Below are 12,066 nucleotides of genomic sequence, written 5' to 3' on the forward strand. Positions count from 1 at the left end.
GTGGATGGCGGAGGCTGCTGAAGTCTCCACCTGGTCAGGGCCTGGCTGGGGCTGCAGCTGAGTGCGTGGAGTCCCGGAGCACTGGCAGGACTGTGCTACGGCTAGCCCTGGACAGACAGCACCCTTGTGGACATGCAGGGGGTGGGGATGGGATTCTTTCAGAGATGGCGATAGAGATTGTGATGCATCCTTTGGAGTGGGCCCTGAAGCAGGGAAATCCCACTGAGCCTTCCTAAGAACTAGGCACGGGCTGGTCCCCGTGGGGACTCAGGAACCAGGCAGTTCTCCCAGGCTTGGGAGAGGCACACCCATCCTTTCTCACTGTCAGACATCCATCAGCTCAGGAGGCCTATGTGCCAACCACAGGGACATGACCCACTGGTTGATACTTACGAATTTTCTAGCACCTGTTCCCCATCTATTTAAATATATGTGGGCTTTTCACGGTGCCGTTTTCCAAGGTTATTGATGGCCACAGTGCTAATTGTTGAGATTGAAAGCTAGCTGGCAGGTCATCCACAGATATTCTCTCTGACTTGTTATCCCCCCGCCCCTGCTCCCCTTTCCCTGCCCCCACCAACTGCAGGATGGCACTCCTGAGACAGCGCCTGCTGGGGGATCTCTTTTAAACCTCCAGTGCTCCCAGTGACTGATTTATTCATTTCTTCAATAAATCTATCAAGTCAGGCCCCATGCTAGCAGCTGTGGATACAGCAGTGAACAAAACAGGCGGGATCCCTTCCCTGATCCTCAAGATCCTACATTCTAGTGGAAGAAACGGGCAATTATCTGTGAACATAGGAATAGATATAAATATTCAATGAGAGCAAGTGTTCCGGGCAAGGAATGTGGCTGGGTGGAAGAGCTCCCATACTGGGGCCTGGGCTGACAGGTCCTATAGATCAGAGAGCAGTGGGGAGTCACTGTGACCCATCCCAGGAAACTTTGGGGGAAGATCTTGGAGACTCGAGAGTTCGGGGCTAGCCATGCCCTGTCCCCTTCACCAGCAGCAGTCAGGGGAAGCCAGGAAGGGCATCTGGTTATGCAGCAGAAGCTGGTGGTGAGGGCTAGGTGAAGGAGGACATGGATTTGGGAAGCTGTCCGCCAACCCCAGTTATGGCCATGGCACTGTGAACTCTGGTTTCCCAGCCTCCAGGTGGGTTGGCAGGTGTGACAGGAAGATCTGTTATCAAAGACACACTACCATTGCCCCTGCTGTGTCTCATCTTCCTCCCAACTGGGAACTAGACCTTAGTTCTGGCCTGCATGTGTTGGCCCCAACCTCTGTCTGCAACGCCAGGGATGGTTCCACCCAAGCCCACTGCCCCAGCCTGGAGCAGGGCTCTTTGGAGCTGGACATGCTGGGAGCTCACCTGGGGGCAGGGGAAAGAGATGGACTCCAAAGGCGGACCCTCCCCAGACCAGCCAGGTTGCCCAGGGCAGTGACTGGAGAGCTCCGTGGAGCTGAGGATTCACCAGGACCTCTCTGAGGTGGGAATGAAGGCAGGTGAGGGCTATCGTTGCTAGGGTCCACTGATAGGTCAGAAGGAAGAAGGGTGGCAACATTCAGGTGGATTCATCAGGAGCCACAGCACAAGCAGCAGGCTCTAAACTCTGGAGAGAGGTGTGTAGGGGGCAGGATCAGGTGAACTGGTGGGAGTTAGTGCAGGGGACCCGATGCCAGAGCTCAGCTCATTTGGCTGGGGTAAGGGGAGAGCAGGACCCTTGGGGGTATTTTGATGCTCATTCTTACAGCAAAATTTGATTGAGCCCCTACTTTGTGCCAGGCTTTGTGTTACTCCCTAGAGACACATCAGTGAGTGAAACAAGCTCATTCCCCATGCTCCTGGACTGTATATCCTGGCAGAGGTCCTGGGCATCCCACAGTGACTTACAAATAAAAATTCCGTAGTGATAAAGTCACAGAGGAGCAGTGTGGGGGCTATGGGAGTGTGTAACCAGGATCTAGCCTGGGAGCAGGGGGACTCACTGCCTTCAGCTCCATTGGGCTGTGCTAGGGCAGGCCCTGCCCTGTCTGGGCTAGTATGACTGTCAGGGTATGAGGTGTGGGGAGATAACTTGCACTGAAGGGACACAGAGCCCACGGTGCATCCAACCTGGGGACCCCTATGGGGTCTATGAAGCAGGGAAGACCTGCCCATCCTTCCCGAAGGACAGAGGCATAGGGATGGAACTTGCTGGGCCTCAGAAATTGGGCTATCCTCTCAGACCCAGGAAGGGTACACACATCTTTCCTCACTATTAGGCAGTGAGGCTGCTGTCAGCTCAGGAAGCTGGTGAATGAATCACAAGTACTAGTAGTTGACCTATCGGTTGACACTCATGAATGGGCTAGCACTTGTTTCCCCTCTGTTCAAATGTGTGGACCGTTCAGGGTGTTGGTTTGTCAGGTTCATGTCCAGGGCCCTTCAGGGACACAGTGTTTTCTTAAGCTTGGAGGCTGTGGCTCAGCAGCAGACACCGTCTGTGACTTGCTTTATCCTCTTGTAAATGGCCATGTGCTCTGCCAGCTCACCCAGAGGACACGCTCGCTGGGTGCCTCATCTAAACCAGCAACATCCTACTCATTCATTCCCAGAGTCTCTATGAAAGGCCTACTATGTGCCAGACACTGTGCCAGCCATGGGGCACACAACAGTGAAAAGGTGACAGGCTCTGGCCTCACTCTCCTGAGCTCAGGGTCTGGGGGGTGGAAACACCCAGAGAATCAGCCAATGCTTCTAAAATCACAACTGTGATCAGTGCTGGGAGCGACAAGTGCCTGGTGCGATGAGAACAGTCGCCAGGGAGTTCTAATTTCCTCTGAGGCTTGTGTCTGTGGAAGTGATGATTGGGCTGAGATCTGAAGCAGAAGTCGGCATTCACTAGACAAAGAGTTTGGGGAGGAAGAGGTTCCAGGTGGAGAATAGTTCATGTGCAGCATCCGGAGGTAAGAGGAGGGGCTGGATGAACATGGATCGGAGGGGCTGCAGGAAGCCTGGGAGGAAGAGAAGAGGGGAGGACAGTGTAAGAAATGTTGGAGAGCCTTTCAATGCAGCAGCCACCAGCCACACGGCGTTATTTAATTTTAAGCTTTAATTAATTAAAATTCAATTAAAGTATAAATTCAGTTCCTCAGTCTTACAAGCCACATTTCAAATGCTTGACAGCCATGTGTGGCCCACAGTTGCCATATTGGGCAGTGCAAACAGAGAACGTTTTCATCGTTGCAGGAAGCTCTGTTGGACAGCACTGGACTAGATCACGCATGACTGTAAGCAACTCTAGTAAGAATTTTTTATCCTAAGGGCATTAGGAAGTCCTGACCTACTTTAATTAGCACCATGGATAGGGATAGATTCAAAGTGGCGATTCCCACCACTTTGGGGAAAGAGCAGAAGGTGAATTCCATGATGCCACATACCAGAGATGTGGGCAGGATGCCAGCAGAGTCCCCGGGGAATAGTCCCGTATGCATGGCAGGAGTGAGGCTGGTTTACTTAGGCAGCTGTGGAAGCAGCAGAGGGACCTGGAGGTGGCAAGGGTGTACCAGCAGCTTTCTGCAGCTGCAGGGCTCCCAAGCCGGGCAACATGAAGTATATGCTGGGAAGCCCCATGGTCAGGGGCCAGAGTCAAGTTCAGGTCTCTGGGAATGCAACACTGGGCTCAGGACAAGGCAGGGTGGGTCCAGCCATGACGCTTGCTCTTCAGAGTGAGACAGGTGCTGGGGTGGTGACAGCAGCAGGCTGTGAAAGGAGTCCCATGTGTCCTGCACAGGGTGTAAGTGGCAGGTGTGTTAGTTCCCTAGAGCTGCCACACCAACTGGCCATGAACTGCCAGTGCTGGAGGTCAGAAATGAGAAATGAAGGTGTCAGCAGGGCTGGTTCCTTTTGGAGGCTCTGAAGGAGAACCTGTTCCATGCTTCTCTGCAGTCTTCTGGTGTGGCCAGCAGTCTCTGGTGCTTCTGACTTGTATCTGCTATTCCAGTCTCTGCCTCCAGCATCACACGACCTTCTCTGTGTGTATCTGTGCATCCTCTTTTCCTCTTCTTTTTTTTTTTTTTTTTTTTTGAGACAGAGTCTCGCTGTGTCACCCAGGCTGGAGTGCAGTGATGTGATCTCGGCTCACTGCAATCCCCGCCTCCCAGGTCCAAGCAATTCTCCCTGCCTCAGCCTCCCAAGTAGGTGGGATTACAGGTGCATGCCACCATGCCCAGCTAATTTTTGTATTTTTAGTAGAGACGGGGTTTCACCATGTTGGCCAGGCTGGTCTCGAACTCCTGCCTTCAGGCGATCCACCCACCTTGGCCTCCCAAAGTGCTAGGATTACAGGCATGAGCCACTGCGCCCGGTCTCCTCTTTTCCTCTTCTTAAATGGACACCAGTCGTTGGATTTGGGGCCCACCCTCATTCAGTATAACTTCATTTTAACTCGATTTCATCTGCAAAAACCTTATTTCCAAATAAGATCACACTCATAGGTACCAGGGGTTAGGATTTGAACATAATTGGGGGTGGGGGGGGCATAATTCAATCCACTACATGTGGCTTGCATGGTAGAGTGGTAAAATGTTGGGCTTTGAGATCACAATGAACTGGGTCCAAGTACGGCTCAGCCACTTACCAGTTTAAACAAGCCTCCTAGCCTGATTAAGCCACCCTGTCCCCATCTGGAATGTGACGAGGATGTTGACCACCTGGCGGGGATACTGGGAAGATGGCATAGGCATAGGCAGCATACGCAGTACACTGAGTCATGCTTGGCTTGTCTGATGGGGATCCCAACTAAGAGGCAGAGAACGGAGATGAGGAAGCTGGTGGGAACTATACTTGGGAATTCAAGCAGGCAGCTTCCAGCAGGGACACCAGATGCAGGCAGCAAGCTGGGAGTCAGAGGCCAGATCTCAGACCCTTGGGAGGACCCCTGTCATAAGAGAAGGCTGATCAGTGACAAGTTGTTAGAGCTGGGGCCACAGTCCCAACCCCATTCCTGGTAGGAAGATGTCCAGGTTTTAGTCTGGAGTACAAGGCAAGATTCAACCAGCAGCCAGGGCATCTGGAGACTGAGGAACAAAGGATGGAGCTATTGCAGGTTAAATTGTTCTTACCTTCAGTTTGGGGAGCTGGGGGTGTGCTAGAATGGGTGAGGCCAGGTGACCTCATGCAAGGTTAGAGGACACTGGGAGAAGGAGGAGCCAGGAGGGCCCCAACAGATTCTTGGTAAGTGGAAAGCTGCTTATGGGGATGAAGTAATGTCCTGGGAAGACGTCCTGCCTGCTCCAGAGGTTTAGAAATAGTACAGAAAGGTCCTTGGTGAGGCAGGAGGGCTGACAAAACACTTGTTAGACCAACGAAAGTGTTGCACAAGTCAGGGGTTTGATGTCGTTCAAGGACATGATTACTATAAATATTATAGCAAAGACCAAGGAGCTTCTCTCCGAGCCTCAGTTTCCTTCTGTTAAAAAAAAAAAAAAAAAAAAAACCATGGGGTTGGAATAGATGTATTCCTCGAATAGACTTGATGTTCTCTCATCCAGCCCTGACAGCCTATGATTTTATGAATCATCCTCAAAGAAAACTTGCACAAGTGGGAAGAGCCTGCCAAGATTGGGCCTTTCATTCTGAGTAATGAACCGAAACAGCAAAGGCTTGACATCTGTTCCCATCTTTCAAGGGAAGTTGGACAAAATAATGCCTTTTGCAGGGAAATCGTAACTAACGGTGAAATGTAGTATTTTCTGCCTTAACCAGAAACGCAGTGGAGAACTCCAGCCTTCCTGAAGCCCAAGGGAGAACACAGATCCAAACTCCCAGTGAAGGTCATGTTGGCCAGTTGTCTTGCCGCCGTAGGTATAGAATGCTGCAAATGCCTTGGTCTCCTGACCCCATTACAACCAAAGAGCAGGAAGAATGGCAGGGAGGTTTCGAAGGCTCTGAGAGGATCTGGGGGAAGGGCTGGCCAGAAGGCCAATCACCTGTGGCCATGTGATTAGCTTTCTCACCAGCCCTTGGAATAATCATTGGCTACAAACAGCTCAGTCCCCCAGCCATAACTCTCTTATCCAACTTGCCATCAAAAGTTGAAGGAAGATTCATCACCGCCATTGACTTTGAGGTTCTTCCCAAGAATCCACTCCATTTCCAGAGACCAGTTCCAAAGGCATTTTGAGCAATGATAACGACTTTGGAATGAGAACAGAACCTCCCAAAGCAATGTAGAGTAAAACGTCACTTAACAACAGGAATACATTCTGAGAAATGTCATTAGGCATTTTCATCGTAGTTGGAACATCATAGGCTATACTTCCACACACCTAGATGGTAGTGCCTACTACACGCCTCAGCTATATGGTATGGCCTATTGCTCCTAGGTACAAACTTGTACAGCATGCTACTCTACTGAATACTGTAGGCATTTGTGTATGCAAAGTTATCTAAACATAGAAAAGGTGCACAGCAAAAACAGTATTATAATCTTATGGGACCACCATTGAATACACAGTCCACTGTTGACCAAGAGAGTTAGGCAGCACATGACTGGACTTCGAAGGGGCGGGACTTGGGGATGCCAAGTTCTGGAATCAAAGACCTTCTACATCTCTCTCATGTCAACATTACAGGGAATCCTAGAACTTGAGGACTGAAAGGAACCTTTCAGGGTATCTCACTCAGGCTCCCACCCCACCGAGGGATCCTATCTACAGCCCCATGAGGGGCTCACTCAACTGGAAGCTCCATGACACCAGGGACTCGGTCTCTTGCTCACCACTCTACACCCTCTCTGATAGTTCTTTTTTTTTTTTCTGCTTTCTTTTGTATGTACCCTGAACTGAAAGGACTCCAGGAGCTGGGGTGGCGGCAGCTTGCCCCGTTCCTCCTTCTTCTGCCTTCAGCCAGGCAAATTCCAACTCACACATTCAGACATTTACAAAAGAAAAAGCCTTTATAATAGGCTCCTCCTCCCTATCTTTCCCAGGTTCTGAAGGTCATCAAATCCTTGGACTCCAAGTGTCAGTGATGGGCTGTGGGGGCTGCCTTTAGAAGGAGAAACATTGGGTGGCAGTGTCAAAATTGTATTTCCCAGCTGCTCCCATCCGGGAGCACCTGCAGAGCTGTCCAGAAGCTGTGATTCCATCCATACTAGCCCTTCCCTCCTTGACATCTGATTTTGACTGGATTGCTAGTTCCTGTTCTAAGATGAGTGAAGTCAGAGCTAGTGTTAGCAGGTACCCTTTAGTAAACAGTTTGATTAATGTCCATCTCCCCTACTAGACTGTAAGCTCCGTGAGGGCAGAAGTCATGTCTGTTTGGGTCAGCTCTGTATCCCTGGTGTCTGTTGGAGTTCATGACGCAATGAGTGGATGAATGGAGTTGGACCAAGTTAATGGATGGACACCTAGAGGCATTGCCTTGGAAAGGGGTTTCAGAGGGAGGTCCCCCCTTGCCAAAAAGGTCTTTAATGCTGGTTGTTAGGCCCCAGCCTCCCTTTCTGTCCTGTCCTACTTGAGGAAGGGAAGTGATAACTTAGTTCACATTCTGAGATGTAAATATCCACAGAAGCCCCAGGGGCAGCCTCTCAGAGGGGAAGGTTATTAATTAACAAATATTCCAGAGGCTGAGATGGGGCTTGGGGATGGAGAAAAGAAGCAGAGACTCCGCCCCAGCTCCAGCCGCACTCAGGAACTCACAGGCAAATAAGCAGATCAGACGCAAGGTCACATGGAGCACAGACCGCCATTCAAGCAGAGCAGAGCTGGCTTCATGGAAGTTTAGAGATGGAAGCTGTGAGGGAGGGTTTCTGGAAGAGGCAAGATGTGCAGAGGAAGGCAGACAGTGGTGGGAATGAGAGTACAAGAAGAGGACATCCTAAACAGCGTGGGATGTGCAGAACATGGGGCTGAAGGAGGGACTGTGGTAAGCAGGAAGTGGTTTCACTGGGGCCTCATGGGGGAGGATGCCAGTGGGGTCCTGGAAAGATGGGATGGGAATGAGGGAATCTGGATTTTTAATCAAGAAAAGCTCAGACCAAAAAATTGAACTTTAATTCTTCCCCTTATTAAAATTGTGATGGGCTAAAATTTACTAACACAGCATTCCTAGCATTACCCCACCCCCTTCTTTCCCACTCCGCACCACCTCCTATTAATAAGCGCCCTGGATTTGCTTCTTCTGTTTCTTTTCTTTTTTTTTTTTTATTTTTTGAAACAAGATCTCAGTCTGTTGCCCAGGCTGGAGTGCAGTGGCACGATCACGGCTCACTGCAGCCTCTACCTCCCAGCCTCAAGAGATCTTCCCACCTCAGCCTCCCAAGTAGCTGGGACTACAGGCACGTGCCACTGTACCCAGCTAACTTTTTAATTTTTTGTAGAGATGGAGTCTCACCATGTTATGTAGGCTATTCTCAAACCCCTGGGCTCAAACGATCCTCCTGCCTCAGCCTCCCAAAGTGCTGGGATTGCAGGCATGAGCCACAACGCCCAGCCTGCCTGTCTAGTTTCTCCCAAGGAGGGTGTTATCTTTGCCCAACTTGCATTTGGAGGGCTTTTAGGATATATAGAAAATCCAGAATGTGGTGAAGCAGTCAAGAAGTAGATGGGAGAGGAAAGCAGAATTAAATAAGCATTGTGGTGCATTCTGTGTCCTCTTTGTGGTTTTGAAAGACACAAATAAAAAGCACGAGCTATTTTTGAATGTTCGTAGGTTACTGAACTGTATTTATTTGACAAAGCACCATTTTGAGAAGGGAGCACATGGGTTACAGCTTTAATAGAGTTCCATTCTCTGCATGTTTGTTCCACCACCCTCTTCTTCAAGACCATGAGCTCTTAGAGAGCAGAGGTTAAGTTGAATTCATCATTGTCTCCCCAGCACCCTGAGCTGGCCCTGAAGGAGGGTTAGTAAATGTGGAAACAGAAGAGCGGTTAGTGACCCGGGGCTGGGACAACTGACTTCACCCTCATCTCTTCTCCAGCAAGGGTGTTCTGTCTCCCGCTATTCTGAAACTTTGCTCATAGTCTGTCTTTCTCTCTCTGTCTGGTTGCAGAAGGCAGATCTGGCCGTGGCCCCCCTGACCATCACCCATGTTCGAGAGAAGGCCATCGACTTCTCCAAGCCCTTCATGACACTTGGTGTGAGCATCCTGTATCGAAAGCCCAATGGCACCAACCCCAGCGTCTTCTCCTTCCTCAATCCCCTGTCCCCAGACATCTGGATGTATGTGCTCCTTGCCTACCTGGGGGTCAGCTGTGTCCTCTTTGTCATCGCCAGGTAAGGCAATTCCTTGGCCAGATGTCGGGCTCAAGGTTGAAGGTCTAGGGGCTAGGCAGGTCCTCATCTCCTCAGCCCCTGGCACAGGAAGCCCAAGGCTCAGGCCACTGCTGTGCCAACTCCTCTTCCACTCCCTATGGCTCAGATTCCTTTGTATCCCTCAAGGAACATTCCTTGTCCTGGCCCTCCCCACCCCCACACTTGAATCACCTGGTCCTCACCCTCGTCTGTGTCTATAACTCTGAGATGAAGCAGTTGCACCTCAGGTCCCATTAGCAGGCTCGAAGAGGTCAAGTGGATGCCCAAAGCGGCACCACATGAGCTAGGCACCTGGTGCAGCAGACTCAGGAATTGGGTGGCCCAGTGGGTGGCTTAGAACTTGGAAAACAGGGTGTGTCTATCCAAGTCACAACAGCAGGGGGAACAGTGCCCAGTAAACTCATACCCATCCCCACATGCAGAAATGCAGCACACATACACACATCCCTGTCTGGGCTCCATGCTGGCAACATGCTTGCACATTTGGTTGTTCACAAAAAGTAGACATAGCAAACCCTTGCTGGTGGGTGGTAGGAGGAGGTTACTAGGGGACAGGTTTCGCCCAGTGTTTGGCGAACACCTAGTGCTCGCCAAGCACTGTGCTCTGCACTTTACAGCCGTTATCTTATTTAGTTCTTCCAGCCTCCCTTAAAGAGGAGACACCTGAGGCTCAGAAAGTCTCACCACTTGCCAAGGTCATACAAGCAATAGGTGACCTTACAGCATTTGACCATGGGGGTCACCAAGCCTTTTATCTGTGACCCACATCTCTGTCCGGTGGTCCGCCCCTGCCCCGGGTTGGTGGCTGCTGGGGCCCGCTCCCCACCCCTTTCCAGCAGAGCCCTCTGCCTTCTCCCTCTGGGCTCCAGCCCCAGCCCCTGATCTGGTCCTTTTTTTTCTCTAAATCCTAACAAATGCAAAGAGAGACTTCTCTGGAGAGGCAATTTGAGATCCAACGACTTGGCGTTTTCAGCCTTTTTTTTCTCCAGAGCCTTCTTTAAAAGCCGCCCTCCCCCCACTTCACTCCCTTCCGCTCCTTCCTCCCACGCTGTGAGAGACCAAAGGGAAGGCTGTGAGTGATGAAATGTCCCACTCCCCAGGCCCTGCGCTGCTAGAGGCCTGGAGCTGCCGTGGCCGCCCTGCCTGGTGGGCGCAGCAGCAGCCGAGCCTGCCACAGAGAGGCCTTCATTTATGCCTCTTGTCTCTAATGGTCTAACAAGCCTTTGAAAGCCAGGAGCCACTCTCCAGAGCTTGCACCATGATTTTAGCGGCTCCAGTGGTCTCTCAGCTCCCACCCTCTCGGGCTTTTCCGGCATCCGCTCTGCCCTTTTGATGTGTGTCCCATCCCCCTCTCATTCCTGGCCCTTCACCAGCACACCTGCTTCCCACCCTGCCTCCAGGCTTGGAAGGTGGGAGCCTTCTTCCCAAGGTTAGGCTGGGAGACTTTCTAGAAGAGATGGATTTCCTAGAGCTGCTGTAATGATAGAAGACTCCTGAGAAGAGAGGAGAGGGACAAGAGTTTTGGCCGCCAAGCTAGGAAGAGTGTCAGAGTGCACTTGTCACCTCGCCCAACATCCACACAACACCACTCACACCTCTCTTGAGGTGGGTATAATTATCCCCAGTTTATAGAAGCAGAAACTGAGGTTTGGAGAGTTAAGTCATTGCCCAGAATCAGAAAGCTTTTATTTGACAGAGTTGGGCTTCAAACCCAGACCAGATATAAAGTTCAAATTGGGCTTCAAACCCAGACCAGAAATAAAGTTCAAATCCAACTTTATATCAAGGGTGACAAACCCAAGTACCTGCCAGGGCCAAAGGGAGTGAAGCAGGCATAGTGATAGGCAGCGGAGAGTGGTAGGGACTAAGGCACCCTGGAGAGCTCACCTGGCTGAAGGGGGCAGCCGCTGCTCAGCTCCAACAGGTTGTACCAGGCAGAGATGCAGGGCCAGTGTTGCAGAGCTCATGATTTTGAGAGAGATATTTGGATTTTTATATGACGTCTCATGGTTTTTCTGTGTGGCCACTGGTTTAATTTTTTTTTTTTTTTTTTTTTTTTTTTTTTTGAGACAGAGTCTCGCTCTGTCACCCAGGCTGGAGTGCAGTGGCATGATCTCAGCTCACTGCAAGCTCCGCCTCCCGGGTTCATGCCATTCTCCTGCCTCAGCCTCCCAAGTAGCTGGGACTACAGGTGCCCACCACCACGCCCGGCTAATTGTTTTGTATTGTTAGTAGAGACGGGGTTTCACTGTGTTAGCCAGGATGGTCTCGCTCTCCTGACCTCGTGATCCGCCTGTCTCGGCCTCCCAAAGTGCTGGGATTACAGGCGTGAGCCATCACGCCTGGCCGTTTAATTTTGTATAACACTGGCAGGGTCAAGCACAACGTATCTGTAGGGTGAATGCAGCCATCTCCCCTTCACTCCCGGTGACCATGCTGGCTGCTGGAGATCTGGGCACAGCTGCCCACAGTTCCAAGAGATGGGGCCTGGGAAGGGTGGGCAGGTCCCCAGGTCCACTCTGGGGCAACTCCAGGTTGGCACAGGAGTGTCCATCTTGCACACTGGCCTGGCCTGGCCTGTTTGGCCCATACCAGGGGACCAGGCATTGCGCAAGGCCTTTCACTGCCACCAAGATATTCTGCTTCATGCCTGGTGAGGTGGGAAGAAACAGGAAGGGAGCAGGGGGTGCTTTCTCACCACAGAGATCAGGACAGTTGGCACTCGTGGCAGAGGATGATCCTAAGTGCCTGACCCAGGAGG

The 12,066-nt window shown here is 51.2% G+C and overlaps 1 protein-coding gene across 3 annotated transcripts in view; it reads left to right on the forward strand.

The window, feature by feature from the left end:
* Positions 1-12,066, forward strand: part of GRIK3 (glutamate ionotropic receptor kainate type subunit 3) — a 237,973-nt gene that overhangs the window by 198,585 nt on the left and 27,322 nt on the right. For all 3 annotated transcript variants that reach the window (XM_063657508.1, XM_054448627.2, XM_054448636.2), the window contains exon 11: positions 9,043-9,266. In XM_063657508.1, the coding sequence (XP_063513578.1) occupies positions 9,043-9,266 (224 nt within the window). The remainder of the gene's footprint in view (positions 1-9,042; positions 9,267-12,066) is intronic.

Source organism: Pongo pygmaeus, chromosome 1 (assembly GCF_028885625.2).
Source record: "Pongo pygmaeus isolate AG05252 chromosome 1, NHGRI_mPonPyg2-v2.0_pri, whole genome shotgun sequence".
Taxonomy (NCBI): domain Eukaryota; kingdom Metazoa; phylum Chordata; class Mammalia; order Primates; family Hominidae; genus Pongo; species Pongo pygmaeus.